The sequence below is a fragment of the Cyprinodon variegatus genome, unplaced genomic scaffold, assembly GCF_000732505.1.
Source record: "Cyprinodon variegatus isolate N-32 unplaced genomic scaffold, C_variegatus-1.0 Scaffold36, whole genome shotgun sequence".
In the NCBI taxonomy this organism is placed as follows: domain Eukaryota; kingdom Metazoa; phylum Chordata; class Actinopteri; order Cyprinodontiformes; family Cyprinodontidae; genus Cyprinodon; species Cyprinodon variegatus.
The window spans coordinates 765,433-792,907 of NW_015150489.1; the positions used below are offsets into that span (position 1 = coordinate 765,433).

The 27,475-nt window shown below is 36.0% G+C and overlaps 1 protein-coding gene across 4 annotated transcripts in view; it reads right to left on the bottom strand.

Moving 5' to 3' along the window:
• The window catches only part of LOC107104834 (gamma-aminobutyric acid receptor subunit alpha-1-like), a 44,692-nt gene extending 28,732 nt beyond the window's left edge, over positions 1-15,960 (bottom strand). The window contains exons 1-6 of one of the 4 annotated variants that reach the window (XM_015404965.1): positions 15,632-15,721; positions 14,840-15,058; positions 13,455-13,557; positions 7,295-7,407; positions 6,273-6,340; positions 2,923-3,143 (exon numbers count right to left, since the gene is read on the bottom strand). In XM_015404965.1, coding sequence (XP_015260451.1) covers positions 2,923-3,143; positions 6,273-6,340; positions 7,295-7,407; positions 13,455-13,534 — 482 coding nt within the window. In that variant the 5' untranslated portion in view covers positions 13,535-13,557; positions 14,840-15,058; positions 15,632-15,721. Of the gene's footprint in view, positions 1-2,922; positions 3,144-6,272; positions 6,341-7,294; positions 7,408-13,454; positions 13,561-14,839; positions 15,059-15,631 lie in introns of all 4 variants that reach the window. The other 3 variants (XM_015404958.1, XM_015404949.1, XM_015404969.1) reach the window with 3 other exon arrangements.
• Positions 15,961-27,475: the final 11,515 nt, after the last annotated feature.

Consider the following 27,475-nt stretch of genomic DNA (forward strand, 5'->3'; position numbering starts at 1 on the left):
TATATATATATATATATATATATATATATATATATATATATATATATATATGTACATGTATATTTTGGTGTGTGTTTCAGAGGGCATTTACAGAGAGAGAAAGATTTTTACATTATCACCACTGAAAGAGAATTCTAGCTACAGTTTCCCCCCAAACAGTAATGTTCCAGTTCCATGAGCTTTGAGCTTCTGTTTACTTGTGGCTTGGTGGAAAAACAGCATGTCAGACGACGGGTGACACACTAATCTCCCATCTAACCCTCATCTTAGTCATCTGTGACACCAATACAGGATCTGCCTCCCCCCTCCCCCATTTTGCTAAACATGTTAAAACAAATTTTATACAGAAATGTTTTATAGATCTTACATTGCAACAAGTCTGTGGTGTGAATTAGTCTCTCTACTGTAATAAGGGGTTTATTCACCCATTATTTTTAAAGAACAGTAAAAGTTATAGTTTCATAATTGGTCTACTAGCTTAAAATGTTGTATGCAAAAGTTGTACATTCCTAGAAAAATATACATTATTTTTTTGTGCATTAGATTTGGAGGAGAACAGAATAAAATAGAACTTTAATCATTTTCAATGTACATGTAAAGGAAAGCTCTGGGTCTACACCTTTAAGCTTTCTGTCTCTCTGATGTCTAGCAAGAAAAAACACACATTAAAAGAGATCAATACGACGAATACTATTAGTATTTAAAATAATAATGCTTTATGAATGTTTTCCTCCCCATTAACTTTTTCAAATTTCTTTTTATCAAAACTCCTACTATTAGTATTTTAATAAGAGACTATAATAATAATTATATTAGTTTACCTCTGGGGAGTTAAGTACGGGGCTAAATTAGGGCCATAAAATCTATTCAAAATATGAATGAAAAATTTACATTTGTTCACACAAAAAAGGAAACTGAAAAATTATGCTTAACATCCCCAAAAAACCCAAACATTTTGAACATAACAAAACATTTAACAAAAAAAAAAATGAAACTGAAAAAAAAAAATCCATATGTGGATTTACTATGCTTTTTACTTTTGCCATTTGCAGATTTTATTATTATTATTATTATTATTATTATTTTATTCCATTTTTGGCCTAATCGGCGAGGTCTTAGAACACTGGAGTGTGGAAACATGACTGACAGTCCAAAACAGTGGATGAACTATGGATTATTTGCTCATGTTTGTCGAGTGTCTAGTATGTCAATTTATGTGTTTGAAGTCGGATTTGAAATAAATTGTAAATAAATCTGTAAATGTGTAAGATTTGTGTGTTGTACGAGATACTGTAAATGTGTAAAAAAAAACAAAAAAAAACTTGTGTAAGTAATTGGGTTTGCAAATGTGTAAAAAAATCCACAAATTTGTATTCAGCTCTGTATGACCCAACTTAAACCATAATATGTTCATGCAGGATCACTTCTCAATTTGTTGAGGCAGGAGTGGAACAAGATGGATTCCTGTGTGTCTGTGAATGCACAAAAACCCAGCAGTGTTGATGTTGTGGTTGCCGTCATGTCAGTTCTTTGGCTGCCCCCAGTGGGGAAGGATTCAGGGTAGTGTCTCTGAGAGACTGATCTGCTGTATGGGGGCCCTGCAGCAAATGGTACTGGCACCATTCCTGCAGATCCTGCAGAGCTTTTTATGAACTCCCTATCTTCCTATCTTTAGAAGTTCTCAGGTGACTTTGCCTTAGTGGGTCTAATCATAAGTGAAGATGATTCAAAATTCATTTGACACAGGACTGGTGCCAGCAAAGCCATCTCCAGATAAATGCAGGGAAAACAAAATAGCTGCTCATGGATTTTGCCAACAGAGACCATCCACACTGACACTAGTGCAGATCTAAGGAACAAAATAGTAATAATAATATAGTGGACTCATATGTATCTAGGAGTTGACCTCTGCAATAAACTGGACTGGAGTTACACTATTGATGAGTTTCACAATTATTTGTTTTATCATCCTCAATGCTCACCGTCTTTCCACCAAATACTTAAGAAGAGCAACTTAAAGGCAATATGGCAAAGCTTTGCTGCAAAACATTTTGTTTTCAGAGGGATTTTCTATGACAGTTTTCATCCCTAATGGTTTTGTAGATAGGCAAAAAGGTTCAGTGTGGGTCCGACCCCAGCATAATCTTCCACATTTGTGGTGTTTTCTACATGGCTTGTGGCTTCATACAGGCCACATTTGTCAAGTGCATAACAAATAGTTTTTTTTGTTGACAGGATTTCCTACTAGAACTGTGGATCTTTTTACCTTCCACAAATTTACCTTGACTCCTTTGGCTGCTTGTCAAACAATGCTTTCGTTGGACCCACAAAATTGACCCTGACCTGTCAGGTTTTCCTCTCGCTCTTCCTGTAGCTGTGAGTTAACTAATACCCTGAGCACAACCAACAGACCTTTCAGGAACGCTTTATATGCTTAAATAAGTCTGTGCACCCGTTGCTGGTAAGGTAGGTTCTGATGCAACTGGTTCTACTAGATACGATTTAGAGAAATCATAGTAAAATGACTGTGACACACTTTTTAGCTTTGTAAAATGAATTAGAATATTTCAATTCTTGTGTAAAAGAAATGTGGAAAACTTCAAGGTGCATGTAACCTTCTACAAGGCAATGGGCATAAAGTAGAAGCAGTGAAATAATAATATATTTCTTGTAGCAAAGAAACATGCAAATTGTCCCATTTAAATGAAAATGAAGACATCTTAAAAATGTTTTAATAACATAACTAATCTACCTCAAATATTCTTCTTTGTGGAATTACTTCTAATGCTATTTGCTCACAGATAAATGGATATATCTAGTGTTTCTATACATGTACATTTCGACATTTCCTCATTTTAAACTAATCAAAGATATATTGACTTTAACAATCCTTTGGGAGAGCAATTGTTTATATTAACCCACCTCATGGTGTAAAGCAGTGTTCCTTCCTCTGTAATTCGCAGAAGCTTGTTTGGCATGGTCATGTTATGGGCGACTGATTTCTTGCCATTGTGGAAGAAAGTATCAGGGGTCCAGATCTTGCTGGCCATCAGGTTGTTGAGACGCAACACGGCCATTGGCCCTTTGAACTTTAATCTTTCATCTTTCCAGCTCTGTCTAAAAAAGACATCAATGGTGTACTCCTGTGGGTGAATTATAGAGAGACAAAAAACAAAGTTAACAAAAGGACATACTCGCTTTACAGGAGCTCTATTCCGTTTGTTGTTTTACCCAAAGCTGATTTGAGTATTAGGGATTTCCCGATATAACTCTTTAATTTCCAATAAGATACCAATATTGCACCTTTGAGAAAGACCAATAATGATCTAGCATGAATCATACATCCTTTTATTACCTGTTTTTTAATGTATAATGTTAGAAAAGGCTTGATTACGTAATATTACTAAAATGGAAAACAATAGTCAACAATAAAAGGTATGAGAACATCTGACCCATGTGATATTAACCAACGAGTTAAAGAAACTTTCAATAGTAGCTGAGTGTTTCTATCAGCATGACAATATCAGAGATTTTTAGATGCAGTCCTATAGGAGGTATATAGTTTTATGAAGGGTGTTATTGCTGATACAAGTTCATTTTTATTATTCTTTATCCAGTAAATGTGTAGTTTCATTTTAATTTCCTAAAAGTTCTTGCTTTTCCATTAACAATTCATTTCCCACTCATTTTTATGGCCTAACCCATTTGTTTACTCTAAAGCCGGGCATACACTGTACGATTTTTTTTAATCGTTACACACACCTACAGCTCACACTGTAAGACAAAACCGCAGGGTTTAAATGTTCACAGCTCACGATGTGTATTCTTACACTTTGCAACCCTGCTATCTGATACGATTTACCTGCTCACACTGTACATCTAAAAACCACGTCGGGCTCAGCTCCGCAGTGAGATGGCACTACTCGGACTCTTCTATCCAGAAGCCAAAGGAGTAGAAGAGGGATACGAAGCTCACTACAGTGCAATTTGTGCAACTTTGTGAGCTGAAAGCCCTAAAACAAAGGGCGATGTATTTGGACAAAGACATGGCTGAGCAAACGTAGCTACTATGGTCTGTAAATTTTACAGAAAGAAATCCATTTCACTCGCACCCCCGCCATACTTCTGTGTTTTCATCTCAGAGGAAAAGGAATCCTTGTTTAAACATGCCCACTGAGCGATTTGCCTACAACTTCCAAATGAATTTGAAACGTGTTTGATTTTCTCCCACCCTTACGTTTTCTGATCAGTAGGTGATCATGAGTTGCTGATTGCCCCTTGTTACACCCTGTACACTACACCATGCACGGTCAGGCTGAAGGTCGGCCTGATTGAAAAAATTTTCCACAACTAGAAAACCGTGCCGAAAAGGGCACAAAACGGTACAGCATATGCCTGGCTTAAGCCTAACTATTACCAAGATACACATAAACCCTTAACTTAAACTTAACTCACACCTTAGTTTTACGCCTAAGAGTTCTCTTCTTCTACCTAAAGAAGAGAACATTTTGTCATGGGCAGTCAAGTCCCTGCAAGTACCTTTAAGTCCCCATAATGTAGCATATTCCAGAGAAATTGCCTCCAACAGGTAACATATTTGGGTAAACTTCCCTGGCAAATATGAATTACAGTCACCACAAAAAAGGAGACACTGGACACAAAATTAGAAGGGCACTTAATTTCCAAGCCAGTTAATGACTACAGCTGAGAGATGGTTTTAATGGTTCCACATGACTGCTCACTAGAGTAGGGAGATTCACAGTCTGCTTTCTGTGCTATTTCTTCTTCTTTCACTCTAGTTCTTATAAGATAATTAGAGTGAACTGAAACAGAGCTTCACGGTAATAGGGGAGGACATAGAAAGGCTCCAGATGAAGAAAATGTTCTTTCTTCTGGCCATAACATAGCAGTTAAATAGTTCTGGTCCTCATGCCAGCCGGTGCAATTATCTGAGATTATGTCGAAAGAAGTAGACACACTTCATATACATAATAAAAGGTGCACATAATTTGAATGAGGCCAATTGGTTATTGGTATATATTGCAAAGATCAGTAACTAATGTTTAAAGATTTCATACAATTGAATAGTACAGAGAAAAAAAAAAGTAAAAAAAAAAAAAAGCCATCATTCATATTCTAAAGACTTTGCTATAAGAGTTCAAGTTATGTTTAGCCATCTACTGTTGAATTCAGCTATATCTAATAAAAGGTCAAATTCAAGGTAGAGTTTTTCATATGACACTATCATATTACACTGTAATAATAAATCATTTAAAATATTATTGAAAAGTTAACTTATTTTATGAGTCAATTCATTTAGTAAAAAGCCTCCTCACATTCTCTGTAAGCACAAACCCACCTCGCAAATGTAAGCAGTATGTCTAAAAAAGGGAGTGAAATTATTCCACACCTGTTGTTACTGTGACACAATGACAGAACCAGCCAGGTAGATAATTGGAAATGCACACAACACTGAAAGCCACCCGTATTGTGTTTTTCAGAGTTTGGCGCATGCGTGTTTGTCTAGAGGTGGTCCAAGGACGCAATTGTTTCAAATGAGAGATACTTGATCTGTTAATTGCTTATTAACATAAAGACTGAGCCCTGTAGGGTCTGAGATAAAGCTCTTTTTTTGAAGACTGTGAGCATTGGATAACCTTATCTTACGAACATTTGCTGGAACATTAATTTTTGTAAAGACTGCCAACTGTTTTGGATATTTTTTTTTCACTCGTGAATATTCTTTCTAAAAGAGCAATGAGCAATATTGTTTGAAAATCCTAACCCTACCCAAATGTTTAGACTTCAATAGCTCTTTCTTAAAAGCCATGACTTTATTTGAAACAATGGGTCCACACACACCTGTATGTTCTATGGCATCCAGTTGATTTTATCGAGATGGTCATAATTGTTATTGAAGAGTTGAGTGCATTAGATTAGCTGCCTCGGCTGGTGTTCATCCACCTTTATGCCATTGAAAGCAAGCTGTTTATTCCACAACACATTTTCAATTTTGCTAATGTCCTAATACCTTAACACAATAACTGGGAGAGGGTGAACTTTTTCTCCTTGCATTAAAGAAGAGAAAGAATCACCTATAAATAACCGTTTCACCGCTTTACCAAACCATCACTAGTTAACAAATTATTCTCCCAGTGAATATTTAACAACTTCGAGAGAGGTTAGAACTGCAAGGCAAGAAGACAGGTGTGAGGGGAGAGGTAAAGGCACAGGGAAAACAAGTGACATTTAAAAAGGTGGAAAAGTCTTACCATGTCATGGTCCGAAACTGGCCCAATACTAGTTACAAAAATGTCAGTCTTGACTTCCGTTACACGCTCTGTTGAAGCAGGAAATTGTCAGAGTAAGTGACTATAAATGGCAATATGCCTATTCATTATGCCTCAACTACTTGTTAATACAAAGCCACCTGATATAGTCTCATATTTATTTTTCTCTCGTCTGCAACATTTTTCACACCCTAAAGTGCATAATAAATATACATATAAAGCAAAACATATACCAGATTATCAATGGCAAATACATTTCAGCATCTCACAGGACCTTGTGTTGAATCTTGGTACCAATATCGGTTTTTACTGGTGTCAGTGTCAGCTTTATTACTGCCTAAGCAGACATTAGGTCTCTTAATGACACGTGTATGGTGTAAAACATGTCACTCTAGTCCTATAATGCTGATAGCCAGCTCAGGATCAGTGGGTGGGGAGTTCATTTAAAGAGGCTGGCAGAGGGGATGTTTGGGAGTTTCATGTGACTGTCAAAGTGAAATGTGACAGTGTGATTTGTAAGTGATGGCTGTTGTAATTCACTATTTTTCCCCTTGTCCTTTTATAAAGCTAGTATTTCTCCTGTCTATTGGCTGGCTGCTACATCTAATGGCATTATTCTGTATGTCATAGCTTTATCTCTGTTTCATTATGACTCTCCTGTATTTTCTTTTCAGACTCATAGGGTTCATGCCATGTTACTCCTCTAACAATGTGTGGTTGGCAAGACTGTTAAGCTTAAAGTGAATAATGACAGTGTCTGTTTGATAGTGGAAGTCTGGGTTTTATTAAAATTTCAGAAAAGCAGCAGCTTTATAATGAAGCTTCAAAATGGTTACAAAAGTCTCATATTGACAGCCAGGCTATGTTCATCGTATTCGGTCATATAGCAATTATTCTGGGCTTATAAAGGAATAATAAGACAGTTTATAAGACGAGAATTGCAAATTGCAAAAAAATGAGCTGTATAAGCAATTACATTTCAACAAAAACTTGAATGCACTAACCTCCCAGTCCTGGCCTGAGACGATTGTCATAGCCATCTAGAAGGCTGTCTAAGATCTTGGTGAACACTGTTGTATTGTCTCTCTGTTCGTCTGTCATGCCATTCTGACCAGAGCTGCCAAAGCAAAGAAGGAGATTTAAAGTTACAGCTAGAGTCAAAACTGAAATGTATAAACAAAAAAAGAAACTCTTAGTCTGACCTATATATGAAGGATAAAAAGATTATATTTTAACTGTTAAGAATGACAAAGGGAACACTGCTGGAGTGCACAAGGAATTATTATTTTTATTTTGAAAACATGGACAGGGTAGGTGTCCATGTCTGATCACCTCCAACATACATCTCACATTATATATCCAAGGGTCGGATCATGCCATCATCAGCTCTGTTAAATACTTGTTATTTACAGTATAAATGAATACTGAAAAGTGAATTCAAGAAGAAGTTAGACATACAGTACATTTGGAAAAGAGCTAGTCCCACAGACAAGAATATGACAAGAATATAAGTTGTTTAGCCCTCCAACATTGTGAACTTGTTTCCTTTATACTTTTTACCTTGATTTAAGACAATATCTGAATACAGCTTGGAAATATGTTACTTTTTTATACATCAACAGCATAGTGGTACTACTAAAATTTTAAAACGTGCAATTTAATATATATTTTGTTAGTGGGGGTCACAGCAAACTCTAGCATTTAATCATTCTAGCATACCAATACATACCGCCTGTCACACTATTGCATAACTGACCTTTATTTCAACAGCATAAAAAACACAATCCCATATTGAAAAACTATCTGTTGTTGTTTTATAATGCATCTAACAGTATACCTTACACTATTCAATAATCAGGTAAGCCAGGGGGCCACTTACCATATGCCACATATGCACTACAGCTCACAAACATGATGTTCCTTTCATATTTTGGTCACTGCCACAGAATTGGTTAAATGAGAACTCAAATATCACAGCAGTCATAAAGTAATAGTAAAAGCTGATATCAAGACAAATTATCCTGCCTATCTCAACTGTGGATGCTAAATCCTTGAAATTGAGTGAAACATTTTTCTTCACTTAATACAGTATGTGACTGATTTAGCTAACAAATACTGTATCTGACCAATTGCAAATCCAACACAACACATTGATTTTAAAGAAAGGGATACGGCTTGAACTTCCAACAAAGAAACAAAAACAAATCTTAAAAATTATGAGCTCAGCATTAAGGTAAGGAAAGAAAGGGTGTGACAACAGCAAAACAGCTTTCCTTTTTAGCTATAAATCTGGCTACTTAATTTCATAATTGGTTCACCATTCTTCTTTATCATTTGTAAAGATTGCAATTTTTTATGTACCAAAACATAAAATATTTCTTGACATTTTACCAAACCATCTATATGAGGTTTCCTACACAATCTCTAACCAACCTGCCCTATCCAACACACCCTATCAATTTCAGTTTGAGATGAGGATGTTTTTAGACCAGACCTGCATAACATAAAATGTTGATGCATGGAGGCTATCAGTAAATGGCTCCATCTCATTCAGGAATGTCTTATACCACATCTATTCAGCTTTTTCATCACCAATATTTTGCAGCCACTTTGGATGTTATCATCCCATTAAATGGCTAGATGTTATCAGTCAAATAGAATGGCTTCAGATTGTATCTCCTACCTACCAGTAGGCTCAGTAGGTTATTTTCACCAAATGAATCCTAATCTTAACCCTAAGGTAACTCCTTTTTTACCTGCAGAATTAATTGATATATTTATGTTTAACCTTAATCTAATATTTCAGGCTCATCTATAAAAAAAAAAGTTAATTGGTATGTTGTCATATCGAACAACACCCCCCAAAAAAGTCCTGTCAACTGAGTTGTTTTTAAACACAACATTAAATTTGTATGAATGAAACATGCAGAATTCACTCAAAGTAAAGCTTTAAAATGCTTTTTTTTTTAAAGAAGGTAGGCTTTAAATATAGCAGATAAAAAGTATAAAGTGGGTAAATAGTAAATAAAACTTAAAGTTTTTAAATGTGGCTGAAGCAGCTATCATCAATGATAATCTGCATATTATCAGCTACAAGGAACCTACAGTACCATAAGGTAGAGGAGGCGCAGTCTGAAGGCATTCTAGGGCACTGATAACCGCTAATAACGGCCATTTAATGGTTGATCATATCAGAAACGGGTGTCTTTTGTTTAGGGTGTAATGTGAGATCAATCAAAAGGAGATTTTGCCACAGTGGACTAAAATTATTTTTTTTCATATCTGCCATTCTTTTGAAAATTTCATATAAGCGTGTTTTTCCTTTTTTTTATAATATAAGGACGTTTTTACTAAGAAATGTCATTAATGCAGAATCCACGTTTTCAAACGTGAACACAGACCTTGATAAATTCGAAATAAATAGAATAGGGAGAGAGACAGACTGTTAAAGCAGAGAAATTAGAATACATTATTTATACCTTAATATGGTATTTCAAACAGCAAACAGATCACTGGATGTGGCCTTTGAACAACATGAAACAAAATGCTAAGAGCAATGCTGAAAACCCTCATCACTAATTGTGAGAGCAGGGCTTCAATCTACCTGCATAAATGTTTTACCGTCACACTAATACGGGAACCATCATTACACAGAGCACCAAAAAGCAAGGAAATTACACAACTGAAAGAACCATGTGCATAATGTGTATTAAAACAGATAAACCAATGCATGCATAAACCACATGCTCACAGATCTTTGCATATGTGAATGAACCAACAATCCCTCCCATCAGTTCATTGGAGACCTTTTTAATCTTCTATTTGCAATAGCAGTGGCTTTTTTTCTTTCATTACTTCTGAAATAAACAGTATGTGTCTGAAAATAGGCTTTACTAGATAAACAACTCCAAGGAGAAAGGGAGGTCATCGAGATCAGTTAATGGAGATCTGCAACACAAATGAAGGAAGAGTCTGAAAGGGAGACAGAGCAGCATGTGGAGAGACAAGAAATTGGGAGTCTATAGAAAAGCAAAGAAAAGTAAGGATGTTAGCAGTGATGGAGGAGAAACACCTGGAGAAGCCATCTTGGAAAAGGTGTGAGTTCTATTCTGACTGTTAGAGGGAAGACGTTCTCATTATGCACGGTTATTGTTCTGAGCATGAACTTTCAAAATAAGGAGATGGCACATGTGGAAATGGTTAAGGTATTTATTTATTTTTGTTCACCCCAATTATCCACTGGACTAGCAAAAAGTAAGAAAAAAAAAAAGAAATTAAAAATTGTGATGTTTTTTTTTGTCTGTCGGCTCTGAACTCAACGGATTTGAATAACTTCAAATTCAAACAAAAGTCAATTTCCGGCCTGGGATGATAATCACGTATGAAAACAGAAAATGTAAATGGCATCCGGGGGTTCAATTCCAGAGGTGAAATTAAATGCAAAATTCCTGTTTGCTCTTATAATTCCCTCACTTCTCACAAAGATGTTAGGTTTTCGAATTTGCCAAAATGGAGGAAGACAAGAACTGGGCCAGCTTAAAGGGTTAACCCTATTACCCTATCTTAATAGAGAAAATATTAAAATAAGGTTACACTTTTTTTTTTTTAAATTTGAAAGCAGATCTTTCCTAAGATGTTAATCATAAGCATGCACAATAACAACAATTAACTTTTTATTATAGTCTTAATTACTTTAATTCATTACATTTCATCTTTCCACATTGCAACCAAATACATGAATTTGATGTACATGATGCCTATTCACAGCTTAAGACATGAATTTGTCTCTGTATTTCTTTGGGGAAATAAATCTACAAAATGAGACAAAATATCTTTCAATTAGATCTGAATACTTAGACAACTTTTATTGTCGTTTTGTATACACAGAGTGTATACAAAACGAAATTTCGTTTTGTAGAGCTCTCATGACACTTCCATTTCTTGAAGCACAGCCGTGATCAAATGTAAACAATGTGGGGGGAAAAAAATACTGACCAGATAGCTGTAAGACACAAATGTGGTTTGACCTTGCAGCCATGTCTATGTGTTTGAGAAGGTTGGATTGTAAACCTTTACTCAGTCCTAAGTCTACTTTAACCTCCAGCTTTCTTTAAGCATATCACTCTGCATTTAATTTCTCCCAGCAACTCTGCAGTGTCTCTATCCCTTCTGCAGATAAAAATCTTCACAGCATATTGCTGCCACAATGATACTTTGCAGTGGCTGAATGGGTGGTGTTTAGAGGGTGACGTGCACTGTTTGATGTAGTCTTTGGTCCGTGTGATGTAATTTTTTGGCAGAACAGCTATATTTATATCAAAAATAAATTCCACACAGTTGGACTGTACTTCTGATTGATGTAATTCCATAGGGCAGCAGATTTTACTTGATTTTATTTGGATATGCACAGGTCATTTCTCTGACATAAGGCATCATTTCAAGTACCTACTTAAGGAATTCATTTTATAAACCATTTTGCTATTTTAGCGGTTATTCCTCATAGTGTTTCAAATTGAATAAATGATACCCTACAAGGAAATACTGTTGAGGTTTTTTTTTTCACAAAGATAATAGGCAAAGAAAAATAGGCTTTAAATTATAGATGTGTTTATTAGTAAGGGGCTACCTCTCCCCAACCACTGTACACCATCCCCATCTACAGGTCATCTTAACAGCAACAGTGCTATTCACACTCTCACAGCCAGTCTAGCTCTGTGCATTTTATTCACAGTTTCTTTTACTTTCCAGTCAGCCAGAAATCTAATTATGAGACATTTCCTTTGAAAGTTAGATAGCAAGGCACTTGGTCTGTCCAATTATCATATCTTGCCCAAATTCCCAAAGGTGTATTCGCAAGAGTGTGATTCTGTATCTGAGTCAGAAAAAAGGGGAGACCGGATTATACAGTAAATCTTTTGGGTGATAATTGCTTTGCAGTTTCTGTGACAGTCCCCCCAGAATTGTCTCTGTTGAACACTTCAATGCTAGAATCTATTCTCTGAAGCACAGATGATCCTCCATTTGCAGCACTTACATATTTTTTTTTTTTTTTCGAAAGATAACATCACTTATGAATGGTAAATTAGATTGTATTAACAAATTCAAATAACAACAGTAAGTTATAGCAGGTTTCTCCTTGACACTTAAGGGCTAAAGCTGACAGAATCTTATTTTTTTGTGGTAGTGTTGCTAAAGAAAGCTAAGTGGACCATATCAAAGTATGACTTAAGTCCATTCTCTCCAACAATGCTACTGAATAATTCAACTGTAAGGAAATCCTGATCTACCTAGTCCTGAAAGGATTCCCTATAAAAAAAAAAACACATTTTAAAGCACATTTCAAAATCTGCAAAGAAATTAATATTTGCTTAGGGTTAAAATCATGTAGAAATTATTGCAGTTGCAGTCCCCTCATGGTGGATCCCACTCCTGTCATTTATAATCCAATTCTTTCTCCATCTCTCTTTTTTTGTCTATTTAGATAGCTGACAGCCAGCAGTTCACTGTTGACACTGAGATGGAGAGTCTGTACATTGACTCTGCTATCCCTGCAGCTGCTGTCAAAACAAATGTGCAGTAATCTATGGCAAACATCTCAGTGCAGTGCAGAACATCTACCCCAACCCAGGTCTGAAAACTGACAGAGCGGATGTTGTCCCACGTAATTAGTGAACCAAAATTTAAAAGTGCAATTCAACAGTAAAGTGGCTATTTTTTACTCATCATCTCTCATCCCCGTGTTTCACTTCTTATTAAATTGGCGATAATAAGCATGCAGGTGTCCTGCGAGTGTGTCCTAGTTACGAACACAGAGAATAGACTCTGTAAAAACAAGAACTGAGTTGGATGGTGGAGTATCTATCTGCCAAATGAATCACTCTTGGCTTGCTTTCAGTTTCAGACATCTAGGAGGAGCACAATTAGTGAACATTAACTTCTTCATGTTAAGGTAAATAAAATGTTTTCCGCAGTGTTCACTAGTCAAAAATAAAATACAGTACAAGCAGGGTTAACCAGAAAAGGCTTAATCATTGCTGCACCATTTAGACTATCAGTTTTATACCAAAATGCTGTTCTATGAAGATAAGTGTGTATGTTTCAGCGTGTACTTTTATAGATTTTAAATCTGGTGCATATATATATAGAGTTAAAATTGTCTCTCACCTTTTTCCACTCAGTACACTGCTTATGATAACTAAGCAAGCCCACAGACGCAGAGAGGTCGCCCTGCTCCGTCCACACATAGTTGAAATAGGAGGACCTTTCACTGCTGGAGGTGAAAGAAAAAGAAAACGAACATCATAAGCATGTCACATGGAGCCTCTAAGCCATTACCTCCACTTTGTCATCACACAAAAAGGCCAAATAATCATCAGATAGATAAACATAGATAAACATTTCCAAGACTCATTTTAAACAAACTGGATAAATCAAAATGTAGTTTATAGAACATGCAAAATTTGATAGAAGACAAACATCAAGCATTCTGCTTCACCATCTTTAACAGCGTGTCATATCAAATGTGCCCCTGACTATCAGATGGAGCAGACCCAACAGATGTTCCTATGGCTGCATCCATAGCGCAGAATAATTAAATGGAAATAACAAGGAAACGCACCATCGACTAGGTATACACCCTGTGTGGGTCTGTAGCACCTGTGAACCTCTACAGTAACACCCTACAATGTGAAGCATGGGCATTAAAAACAGCATCTCACCAAATCGCTCTTATTTATGATAAAAACATTTGATTCCTCCCTAAAACATTTATTTATGATTTCAGCCAGTCTACAAACTATGGACAAGCCTGTGGACAAGCGACACCCTGCGCTATGCCGTGCATGCAAATTCAGAATCCATATTGGAAAGCGCAATCGGTGTCCACGAGAGGGCTGGTTGCTTATTTATAGAAAAAAAAATTAAAAGAAAAAACAAAAACAAATTCACAATGACAGACACAAAGGCTTGAAGTGCTTCACTGGGTGCTGTGAGTGGGTGGGAGCCAAATCATCTGACAAAAATTGAATGAAAATATAAGATCTTCATGTTGACTGGGGTTTAATAAAGGATCATTTATGAAGCATATCAAATTCAGGGAGGAAAAATAAAACACCTCTCAAGCACACTTTTTAAGTTATTCAAATGGAATGAATGTCACCCTCAGTAAACATCAACATCTGAATGTATCTAATTATGCAGCGTGGACATTTTGCATGCAATTGCCATCCTCTGCAAGTCTCTAAATACAGGCATGACGATCTGCGCGTGGCGGAGTAATTAACCGAATGCGCGTTGATGCTGTTTTATTTGGAGAGAGCTGCTCCCTAAAACCAGGCTGTATCCCTGTTAAAGCACCAAGCAGCTCATGTGTGCCAAAGAATCTACTCCACCCTAGACGGTGCTGATTTTAGCGGTAAACTCATACATCCAATTAGTAAAACTCGTTTTCGATTGTTGCGCTGTTCTCCGATAAGAAAAGCCAGAACAGCCCCCCTTCTGAAGCCCTATGGCTCAATAAAAAAGGCGAAAATGTCAAGAGTATCACTTACAGCAGAAGAACCCGGGTGTTAAAGATGTCCGCTGACTATTGTCCAGGAACTTTTAGGAAATATCTTTTTTTTTTCCTAGTCGGATGAAATGTGAAAAATTTCCTCTGTGATCTCAGATCTGACGAATTTTAGCTTGAGGCTGGAAAAGCGGCTGCTGACGATATGCGCAGGTCTCTCTCACTGTTCATTGGTGGTTGTGTAGTGAGTTCAACTCTTAGTCTGTCGGCAACAGAAATGTTTCACTGAACTAGCAATTCTAACCTAATGTGCACTAAATGTTTAATGCATTGATCGCTCTTCAATCGAGGAAGCCAAACAGCATACCACCGTATCCAAAGGCAGACTATTTCATTTTAGATTATACTGTTTCCAGCGGAATATAATGACAAACCCGCCCATTTTATATGCAGGGCAATTTAATTTCCATTGCTGTCCCCCTAATCTCTTCCCAGTGGAAGATGAATAAAAAAATCCTCTTAAATTTCCAGCTGGGTTATTACTCTGTCTCCCTGAGTCCTATGTGACGATTTGCAACCAGATAATATTCTTCCAAAACACCATCGAGCAAGCAAGACAGCCCTCTATAGGAAAATAAATAGCCTTCATACGCGCTTATTACATCGACACAAATATATCACTTAAAACAAGCGGGGTTGCGGCTTGGTTATGTGGCGCACAGCCTTGGAAATAACAGGTTTAGATTTTTTTTTATAGGAAATCAAACCACCGCGCAAGAGGAATGTTGTTATATTATGTGCAACATGACAAAAAAATCGCAATCAAATCACTCACCGTCTCCTAAAAGCCCACGTTTCGCATCTAGACAACTGCTGGTGTGTCTGTTATAAGCCAAATATTGTGCTGCTACAGCCGCGCCGCTTCAGACTGAGCCAGAGCACGACAAGCGGCGCTGAGATGCGTGCATCTGCAAGAGAGAAAAAAAAAAAAAAAAAAAAAAGCTGGGCTTATGATTCGCGGCGTATATTTCTGTAGGCATCTGCGCTTTTCTAAGTTAAGACTACAAATCAGGGGACATTTGTATCATCAGGGAACGGACAAGAAAGATAAAACAGCAGTATTATCGGTAATTCAGAAAATGTCTGTGTAATAATAATAAATAAATAAATAAATAAATAAATAAAAAGCGTTGCGTTAAATCAGGCTGTTGATAGAGGAACGACTAATTGTGTTGCCCCTAGTTTTGGCGGAGGGTTTATTTTCGTGGGGCAGGCAGAGAGTGAGCTGGCAGTAGAGTCACGTCAGGGCTGCAGTGCAACGTTTCCTCTGAGCGTGTGCGTTGCCTCCTCACGCGTGATTCAACTAATACATGTGCATGATTAGTTATAAAAACGTCACACGTCTGTGCGCCCCGCATTTTCTAGATTCAATAACTTCTATCAAGATAGATCTATCCATCTATCTCGCTGTTATGCATCCACTTTATCGCAGTCTGCTCACTCTTAACCTGATGCAGCTGCAGGTGCGTGTCTTTATTTGGGTGAAAACAGACACCTTTCCACCTGGATGATTCCATAGAAAATAATGTCACTGTGATGCAAGTCGAGCATCCTTTCAAGCTGAATCCCCTTGTCTCTCAAAGCCCTGTCTCAAACCGCTGCATGTGACTCGATTTTTCCCGTGTGTGCGCGTGCGTGCACATGCGGGCGCGTACCACCAACACGTGCCTGCGTGCTCGCGGAGAAGCGGAGACTCTTCTTTCGAAAAGAGGAGCAACAGCAGACAGCTTCTTTTAAGGCCGCAAGTCAATTTCTAGCGACAGCGTTTTTAAAAACACATGCCTTCTCTAGATGGGTAGTGATGAGGGCTATAGTGTGTGTGTTTATGTGTGTTTGTGTGCAGGGCTAAGAAGAAGATGAACGACGGTAATTTAGGAAAAAGATGCACAGTTTATGGTCAAATAATCACTGGAAGCAGTTAAGAGTTCCTTTAGAAGTGTGGAAAAAAGACTTATTGACTAGAAAAGCCCCCTTGCTTTGTGTTTGCTCAGCGATTTTTGGTTAGTGTTTATTCATTTGTTGAGTTTTTGGTAAATCTGTTTATACTGATAGGCTACAAAGTGTTTTAGATTCTCTTCTTATCATATATCTCTTCTTATCATGTATCATATATTGTGTTTTGAAAATTAAGATTTTGATATTGCTTGGTATTTTGCATAGTAGAAATATATATATATATATATATATTGTTTTGTTTTTTTTATAATCAAGCTTTCTTGAACCTAGGTTTTGCATAACAGCACATTTTTACTTTGGATAGAGCTGTGTATTATCATGTGTGTCAAATCACCATGACAGGTTGTTCTCCAAGTTAAGTTACCATTTGATCACCATGTCCCTTTTGCCTCTCACTTAAGCAAACAGATGACTTTAACAATGACATGATTTTAATATTTCCACACTAGACCCCTAATGATCAGACAGAAACACAGACGCTGCAGTAGTTGGAGCGTTAATACTGAAATACACTACCTTCCTAAAGTAGTATTATTCTTTAAAACTTCCCCACAATGACTTCCTATAAATATGTAATATAATGTATTGTATTGGGATTTGTGCAAAGAAAAGGAAACACAGTTTTCAAAGAATTTACAATTAAGAATTTAAGAATCGTGGGATTCATATTTATTTAAGCACCTGCGGTCTCACATCCCTACATAAAATCCAGTGCAACTAATGCCCTTCAGAAGTCTCCTTATGTGTAAATGGTGTGCACCCACTTCCCTACTACAGTGACGACCTCAGAGGTCTATCATGAAATGTTATTGAAGAAGCAATCATTTTTATCTTTCTGTGTAGTTTTTCTTTAAGAACTTAGAATACCTGTAAGACTTTTTGTTTTTTAATACTCTGTCATTAAGGCAGAGGAAGCATCACACCTCTGGCTGCACCTAACTGAGCATTTAGCGGTCCATAGAGTGGTAAACCCAAGTGGTTTACCTCAGTTTCTATATTGAATCTTAATTTGTTTTGAGGCTTTTAACTGCTTGTCCTGTGAAACTTACAGTCTAAGTGGGTTGTAAGATAATGTTGCACTGTTACTTAAACCCTTTTAATTGGTTTTCATTTTTTCTTTTGATTTATATTTCATCAGCCCAGTTAAATAGTTGTTATCCAAAGATTTCAATCAGAGAACTAGTTACAGCTGGAATCTTAGATTTTAGTAGAGCTTTATTGCTGTACACCTGTCCTTTCACAGTTTCAATACTGGTCACACACCTACTGTGCCGGCAGTTGGTAGTTGCTATCTAGGAGAGAATTAGGAGTGACTGGCTTCAATCAGTTTTCTTGAAGAATAAATCAGGCTGCTGCAGGAGACAAAAGTATGCTCCCCCTCTGTGACCTGCTCGATGTAATCAGCAGAAGTTGGTAAGTTCTCTGACTCACCGTTCAAGTTCAAGTCCAGATTGATGCATGCAAAGGTATATGTACACACACACACACAGCCCACAAGGCATCAAACATAAGAAGCACAACATAAGAAACAGCCATGGTTTTTCTGACCTCTAGTAATAAAATTAAAGCACTATTTTTGTGCACATTAGTACTTTTCATTTGAATGGAATTCAACTGAACTGACTTTAGAACTGAACTGAAATCCTGCTATGCTAGATTAAGGTTTCTAGTTACAAAAAGTTCAAGTGAAAAGAATGCTTTTGCAAAACAATGCAACTCAAAATTTATAGTAAAAAAAATGTTGAGAATATGTTTTCTAAAATCTAAAAGTTCTGAAAACAATGCAGTATTTTAATGCTTAGTCAAAAATATTAAATCATTTAATAGTTTCTTTACAGTGATTGATTCACATAAGATCATTGTTAGCTGATTCACCAAATACCCTTTTCCCACTGGCTGAAAAACCCGTTTAAAGCTGGGAACTTAGAATTAGACAAACTTTATCCTCGTTTTGTATACACAGAGTGTATATAAAACAAAATTTCATAATAATAATCAAACTTTATTGATCTCCATTAGAGAACTTTAATAGTGCATTTAACCCATCCCCTTTGAGAGGAGTGGGCTGTCATTGTGAGGCGCCCATGGAGCAATCAGTAGTTAAGAGTCTTGCTCAGAGACCCAGAGTTCAAGTCTGTGGAAGTGGGGCTTGAACTTTGAACCTCAGGATTCCAAGCTCTATGCTCTAACCACTAGGCTGCCACTCCATCCAAGTGCATATAGCGATGAACATTGCCATTTATAACGTTTTTTTAGGAAAAAGATCCTTTATAAAGCAGTGATCAAGAATGTAGACAGTGTAGGAGAAAAAGAAAACCAGTCTACAGTCATGGTGCAAAAGGCATTTACATGGAAAGGTTCAGTGCAGTGCAAAATAAAAAATAGGGTGCAAAATGTGATAGAGCATTGAGTTGTGTTTTATTTGAAGGGATTATGAAAAAATCAGCGATGTTGGTAGTGCAAATATAATGTTTTCAAGTGACCCGTGTTGAACTGTGTCAAACGACTGGGCAAGTGACCCTGGTTACAATTGCCTTCAAATGGCTAGGCATACAGTGATGACATCAGACCCGGGTGAACTCACTAATTTACTTGACACCATTGAGAGCAGCCTATGGAGGTCAACACACTACAGCAGTCATGTCTAATATAACAAGTTAAAGCAACTCTGGCAAAAACAACTTTATCAACATGCAGTAATAGGAGGCAGAGGCAACGCAGTTTGCCAGCGTGGGGGTCAGACCAAGTTTTTTTTTTTTTGCCAATGGGGAGGGAGCCAAAGGCAGATTGTTAGCGGGTCGACCCGTGTTTGAAAGACTCTTGCTAACCAACTAATTTTAGTGGGAAAAAGGGTAAAGTAAGAACGGTGTATGTTATTTTGAACTATCCAGATCACTCAAACTGTCGTACTCATTTAATACACCATTGCTGAAGGCACTCACTTCTGGTTCCGGTTTCACTGGGGGTTTACATTTTTACGATAATTTTTGGCACTCTTGAGTTTTCATTAAGAGCATATTTAAAAAAAAAAAAGTTAATAGATGTAAGCCTGTGTACAGCATGGGATTAATGAAGAGACTGATAGTAAGGAGGTTAACGAAATAAAAGAAAATTATGGAATTTCTGTCAGGAGAGGATTCTGCAATCAGGGATGCGGTAGAATGGTATTCTGATCTGGTTTAGGAGGGGAAAGTTCTCAGCCATCAAAACACATAGAAGGACGAGAGGATCCTCTACCTGCAGAACAGTTTCTTACCTTGAACAACATATACTGTAAGGATGAATTATGTTGTCATCATGTGGAAGAACCCAGTCATACACTGAGGACAGTGGCCACTGACAATGGAGGACAATTGTGAGAGCTGGAGTATAAGTACCGGTATTCTGAACAACAGGTAGGTCATTTTTGTAGTCCCATGTAATTAACTTGGATTTTGAGCACATTTAAGCTTGCCACCCCCCTGCCAAGGATACATTTTCCACCATCATAAGGTTTGTTAATAGAAAGCTCAAAACAGCTGTGCTTAAAACAGGAAAGAGGCTGAGGGAGACTGACCTATACATGAATGAACATTTGACCAAGATGAAAGCCTACATCCTAAAGAAAAAAAGGAGAAAAAAACAGGCATTCTGCAATATTTCTTTTAAATTGAATAGATCACTGTAGGAGGAAAATGTTCTGGTCATTGGGGATACAGACAAGCTGGAGGAATTCACATGAGCACCATGTGGGAGCAGAAAGCAATACCAGTGACACTAACTCACAATCAGCACATAGTGACTCCAAAACAGATGCATTTTACATCAGTAGCTGAGACTATGGATTCCAAACATTTGGAGCTGATTATAATTTAATTACACATTATACTGAGGGCAGGACATACAAGGAGGAAGACAATGACTAAGAAAGTTTTTTTTTTTTTTACAGTGATATCACTGATAGTTGCATATGCTATATTAATTAGCAATATAACAGTTGTCATGTGAAAAAAGTATTCAACTATACATTCCAGTTAAATAAACGGAGATCAATGGATTTAATCAGTCTGCACTTTATTTACTTTTCATAGTAAATTGAGAACAAGATATTCACAATGTCACACATGTATGATGATCTAGACAGAGGTTGTCTCCCTTACTTACAATAATGGAAAGTAGTCAGAGTTAAAACAAATTGTAGACACTTTGGTTAAACAGTAACAGGTTATGAATAAACCTTGAGAAAGAATATGGCTTGTGTTGGGAATAAGTATGTCTTGTCCCAAACACTCCTCATTCATACATTTTGTGGCCTTGCAGGTGAAATAGACCGTGTAAAAAAAAATTCTTTGTAAGTAACTAGCATAAATCAGTATATAAACTAAGGAAGGAAAATAAATCTAAATATACCGACCACACAGGGCAATTAAAACACTGAATAAAATAATTCTTATACATTTCAACAGCTGAAGCTTGCATGCAAACTTTAACAACATCTAAGACTCTAGAGCAATTCACACATCCATTTAGCATCATTACAATATCAGATGTGGATCAGTCATGAGAAGGGGATTGGCTTTTGAGCTAGAGGGTTGTTAATATATACAGTGGACAATAATGGTGGATTATATGTGGATGTAAGTCTGAGGTATAACGTAATTAATGAAATGACATATATATATATATATATATATATATATATATATATATATATATATATATATATATATATATATCTTACGAATTGTTGCAATATAAAAAAAACAGACCCGGTAGGATTACAATTCACATAGCAAAATTAATAGATTTCATCAATTTTCAATTACCGGTATATCTGTCACTTTCTACCAGTTTTTGTGTTTTAAGACAACTGCTACAGAAAAAATAAAAGAAAGCAGGAGTCAAAGATTGGTTTTATAGAAGCTTTGCTTATTAAAAATTGTTGCTTAGAACTCCAGAACAAAAAACAGATTAAGTTAATGAAATGTTTTTAAACAACTTAAAAGATAAACATGAAAAATACTTTCCATTCAGAAAGTGTAACAAAAAAACATCAGTGTTCTGATGCAATTTGGATTACAAAAGGATTGCATGAAGCCTTAAAAAAAGACATGTTAACTTTTAATTATCTTTAGGAGTCAGATGTTGGTTATGTGAAGTTATAATTAAACAACTTACTTTAAGACAGTAATAAATGTGTTTTGCAGTAACCATATGCTCCAAAATGATGATTAATGTTAAATTTAGAACTTCTGATGAACAAAACTAAGGTTAGCTTCACTGTTTATATTGATGAAGGCAAAGCTTTTTTATACACTTTTTTATAGCTCAACACAAACATTTACAATTAGTTTGATTCTACTGTTATTGCTTTGTCTTTTTGTGTCCAGGATTGTGTTTTAGATTTTAAGTTGATGGTAGAGATAGCTGTTACAAACCTCAATCAGAAAGAAAACAGTAAAGTCTCAAGAAGCAGGATTTCATGAAACTAACCAGTCACAAGAAGTTTACTTTCTGGTTGTTTCCAACCTCAAAGTAAGAAAGGTTGACACAAGTGCAAAGAAACAAGTCAACACACGAGGAAGAGAGAGGCTAAATGCACCGAAAAGCCAAGCCACAAGCTCACAGAAGGAGCATGCACTCATGCTTGTGACTATCCCAACAACTCTGGCCAAATCCTGCCTCCAGCCTCTGCTCCCATCTATAACTATCATTATTCACTTTACTCTTACCTCCAGAAGTGTTCCTTCACTCTGCAATAATCACCCCAACACTGAAAAAATCCGGATCAGACACTAACAACTAAAATAACCTCCGGTCCTTTTCTAACTTGCCTTTTAGTACTGAAACCACCCTCTTCAAAATCAAAAACAATCTTCTTCTTCCATCCTTATCCTCCTGGACCTCTGTGTCCTTCAACACAATTTCTCACCACATCCCTCTCAAAAGACTATCTTGAATATGTATTATTCACAACCCTCTCCACTGGCTCTTTTTCTAACTCTCTGTTTGTACTCAGTTCACCCAATTAAGTCTTTCAGTTCAGATCCATCCGCTGTCACAATTGGTGTGCCTGAGGGCTATGTCCTGGGGCTCCTGCTCTGTATTATCTACCTCCTGTCATTTAGTACCATCGTTCAGAAATATAACATCCATTTTCATTGTTATGCGGATGACATCCAGCTCTATTTATCAGGTAAACCAAACTCCCTCCATCATCTCTCATCTGGCTTGCTGAAATTGAAGCTCTAATTTCAGAGGCTAAATTGTAAAAAAACTGAGATCCTCCAAACAGGAACCAAATTAGTTTTATTAAGACTGACAGTTTTTTTTTCTCAGTTGACAGTTCCACCGTCTCTCCCTCTCCTCAGATCAAGAATCTGGGTGTCATCCTTAATAGCACTCTTTCATTGACCTCCCACATCAATAACAATACATGTTCTGCATATTTTCATCTACAGTATGAAACATTGAAGGTCTCCATCCCTCTCTTTCCCTGCAATTTGCTTATCTTCTTGTCCATAGCATCTTCACCTCCTGCATTGATTTCTGCAGCTCTCTTATTTTATGTCTTCCTGAAAAATCTCTCCATTACCTTCAGTTTGTCCAGAATTCAGCGACCCGTTTAATTACATTCAGCTTAAAATCCTCCTGTTCACATCCAAGGTCATCCATAAGTTCCCTCATACCTCTCAGATCTCTTTCAGATAGCTGCTCCCTCTCGAATCCTTAGATTTTCCTCTTCCATGCACCTTATTGAGCTCTCTGCCTATTCCAAAACTCTGAAATTCCATATCTCCTGTTATTTGTAATACTGATACTTTACATTTGTTCAAATCAAGACCGAAAATTAATCTTTCCAAGACTGCATACCTCCATAGATTGCCTGTCTTGTTTTGTAATATTGTGTATTGTTGAAGTTGTTTATTGTGCAATGTACCTGGACGTTTTGAAAGCTTTAAATAAAAAATGTTATTATTACTACTACTATTATTATTATTATTATTATTATTTAGGGCTAATAGCATTGAATCTGCACATATAAAATATTTCAAATGGGTGTAGAGTGTAGTTTACATGTGTGTGTTTTAAATAAACTCGTTTGTACGATTACTTGCCATGCATGTGGGTTTTTGGTAGAATTCTGACTCCATACAAAAAAAAAAACAACAACATTGAATTAAAAACAGGGAATTCTTTGCCTGAAGAAAATGGTAGAAACAATTGCTCATTAAAACTATTTCCCCCTTGGCAGTATGTTTCACACAAATAAATTATCTATAGTTCTAGCATGCTATAAGAAGGTAAAGCACATATTGTAGTTTCTCCTTAGTGTTGCAAATGCAGTTATTAAAAATTTATAAACAGGTATTGTTTTGATACACTAAGTAATACTCATTTATCTTTTATCAATCCAGAAAGATTCATTGAGGTCAACATTTGTTTTTGAAGGAGGACATTTTAATGTAGCAGTCACACAAACCGAAAGTTGTTTCTTACAAAATTACATTGACTAAACACTTAAAAAAACCATTTTGTATTTAATAAGCCTGAATACTTTTCACATAAATAAGTCATATAAGATTATTCGTCTAATTCATACTAAGTATCTTGCTACATTGATATGAGTCTAAATAATAATTTTTAGAGATTTCCATCATTTCACTTTTTATTGCTTTAAGTTTTATTCTTTTTATCATTTCAAAACCAGCTCCTTGATGCTAGCCTCTTGTGGCTACAACAAGAAGTGCATCGAATGAGCAGAAGCAGTGAATCTGATATTCATTAGTTGCAGCTGTTGATTAGAAATGAAAGGAAATGGACATTCAGTTATGTGTTTACACTACTGTTATTCCACTTACCTGTGTGTATTTTACTTACCTGGATGTTTCAGTGGTTTCTTTTTTTATTTTATTTTTATCCATCCTTGGACATATCTTTCCTTATATCAATCCAAACCTAAAGATGCTTTGAAATGAAAAAAAAAAAAAGAAAACAACTAAATCACATGTGAATTGAGACAGTTCTGTAGCAGGGTTGCTGAGGGAAGGCAGAACGCACAGATGCAGCTGCACTCTCACTTGTCAGTTTACATAACACTGATTATAACCCTGCGATTTAGCCAACCACAAGCAACAGTTTAGTTTGGCCTGGGCATTAAAATTTTACTGACCATCTGCTCAACCCTTCAGTTGGTTTCCTTGAATTGCATTTCATTGATGCTGATATTTGCCAAGTGAATATACAAAGTGCTGCCACTCAAGATGCTTGAGAGAAATGTATTAGCTAAAAGTTGATTTTTTTTTACTCCTTCAACAAATTACTATCCTTTTTTTAATATACCTCTGTAAATGTGATTAAGCTTATGTCTTTTTAAACTGTACCTTATTCCACTCTATTTAAAGCATTTTTTTTTTGGAAACAAACATTTTGAAAGCCAGTAATTGGCAGCAATAGAAGCCTTATGCATTTATTAGATTATATTCATAATTGAAAACAGCAATCAAATATGGCTTGTCTTCTCGTCTTTTATCATGCCTTTCCAGTGCAAAATTTAGTCTTGACCAGCAAAACAACCTTCAAAACTTAAAAGTAATGTTAATTATCTGTCACAAATCATCTCCTTTTTCTGGCTCCCGCTGAGGCATGCTGTGAAAGTGACTTAGTCTCTAAATAATCCAAAGCAACCAAGAAGAAAAAGTTAGTCTTGCAACATGCATTGCATGTTAAGTTTTAGGAATTTTAAAAATGTTAATAGGTTATGTTGACTCTTTTATGTTAAAACCAGAAGTCAAGAGTAGTTAAGAGTTCAGGTACTTTTAAAGATATTTGAACATTGATCCTGAAGAGCAGACAGTCAACTATGTCTCTTACAGTTGCCAATAAATGATTAAAATAATTTATCAGTAATGAAGTAGTGATAATGATACAGAAGATGAAGACACATAATCATTTAAATGAGATCCAGGTTTTCCACATATTGACATATAATTCTGGTTGAGCTCTTCAGATGTATATTTATTTGTTGAAATCAGCATAAAAAAATCTATTTTTTAAACTAATTTTACATATTGTTTTGGAAGCATTAAGGGATATTTGCTGTTTTTTTTTTTGTTATTTCTATGCATTTTGATTGCATATTGTTTGTGTTAATAATGTGTCACTATAAAATGTTGGTGCTTTTATTCATGGATAAATGAATGCATCCCTTCTGCCAGGGTGAATATAATTGATCATCATTTTCATTTTATGTCAAATATTAAGGCATTTCAGACATGATGGGAAAATTCATGAACAATGGGTAAGCTGCTAGCCCTATGGAGGATCACCAACACTATCCTTTTCTAAATAATAACCGCACCCTTTTCAAGATCTGAAATAATGTTTAAACAGTCTTGCATAGCTTTGTAGTTTTTATTTATTTATTTGTCTTTCTTTTTTTCAATGTAACACAATTAGTTTGAAGTTCTGCAGATAAGAGTAAGTCAATCGACTTAATTGGTTGGTTTCTATTCCTACACGCGTAGTGAGCAATAAACCATAAAGCCCAATGTAAATAAAATACATTCTGAATTTACTACAGTCAGGTTTGTAAGTTTAATATATTTGAATATTTGGTTACATAATTATTAACTTAAATGATTTTGTCTCTCATATAAAGTATTCTTTTGACAATTTTTCTTCTGACATTTCATAAGTCATTTTATTTTCTTGGATATACATTTAAGTAAACAATTCAGACTCCTAGAATATAATAGAACTGAAGTTTACCATGGCATTTCCATATGGCTGTTATGGTGTCGTAGAAATAATTTTCCACAAGAATATAAAGACTTACAATGAAATTCACTGTGTATTAAGTCTGGCATGGTTTTCCATACAGTAATCTGTGCAACACCATCTTTTTAGTGGTCTGAGGAGAAATATTAATTTAAATATCTATAAATTCATTAATATATTTCAAACAATCTGCCTGTTTACTTTTTGAGCTCCAGATTCACAGTCTCAGATTAAAACACTATATCTTTGAAATGCACTAATCTGTATGTATTATACACATTATACACATATGATACATTATACATACATTTATAGGTTTAAAAATTAGAATAGAATACAATACAATAAAAATAGAAAATTCCTTTACTGTCCCACAATGGGGAAATTGTGGTGTTACACCAGCAAAAAGATTATAGCAAAAGTGGTCACACAAATGTGGGAGGCCTAAAGATGATGAATTGATGGTTGCATAGATAATTACATGTTTGCTAAAGCTTGTAAATAATTTTACATAAAAATCACATACCTGAATGTTACTTAAATGAACCATGGCTTTTCTGCAAGGTGGATGTAAACAGAAGACATGCAACCTTGAGGCACAGATGGCAGGTCGAGTTTGAGTCATCACATGGACTCCTGCTGTGATGTTTCTTACACATAAAAGTAACTCTTAGTGCTGTTGCTTTAGAAATTTCAATTTTACCTTGGTATGATGAAAGTTAGCAACAGTCCTTGAGAGATCCTAAAGTGAAACTGGCGCAAACGAAGAGAACAGTTTGGCTCATTCACCACCTAAAGAGTGGAGCACACAAACGGCTTGCACAATGATATAATTATTGATACAGAGATAAGATCAACTTTATCATACACATAGTAATATATGTGAGAAAGTATTGTCATATTG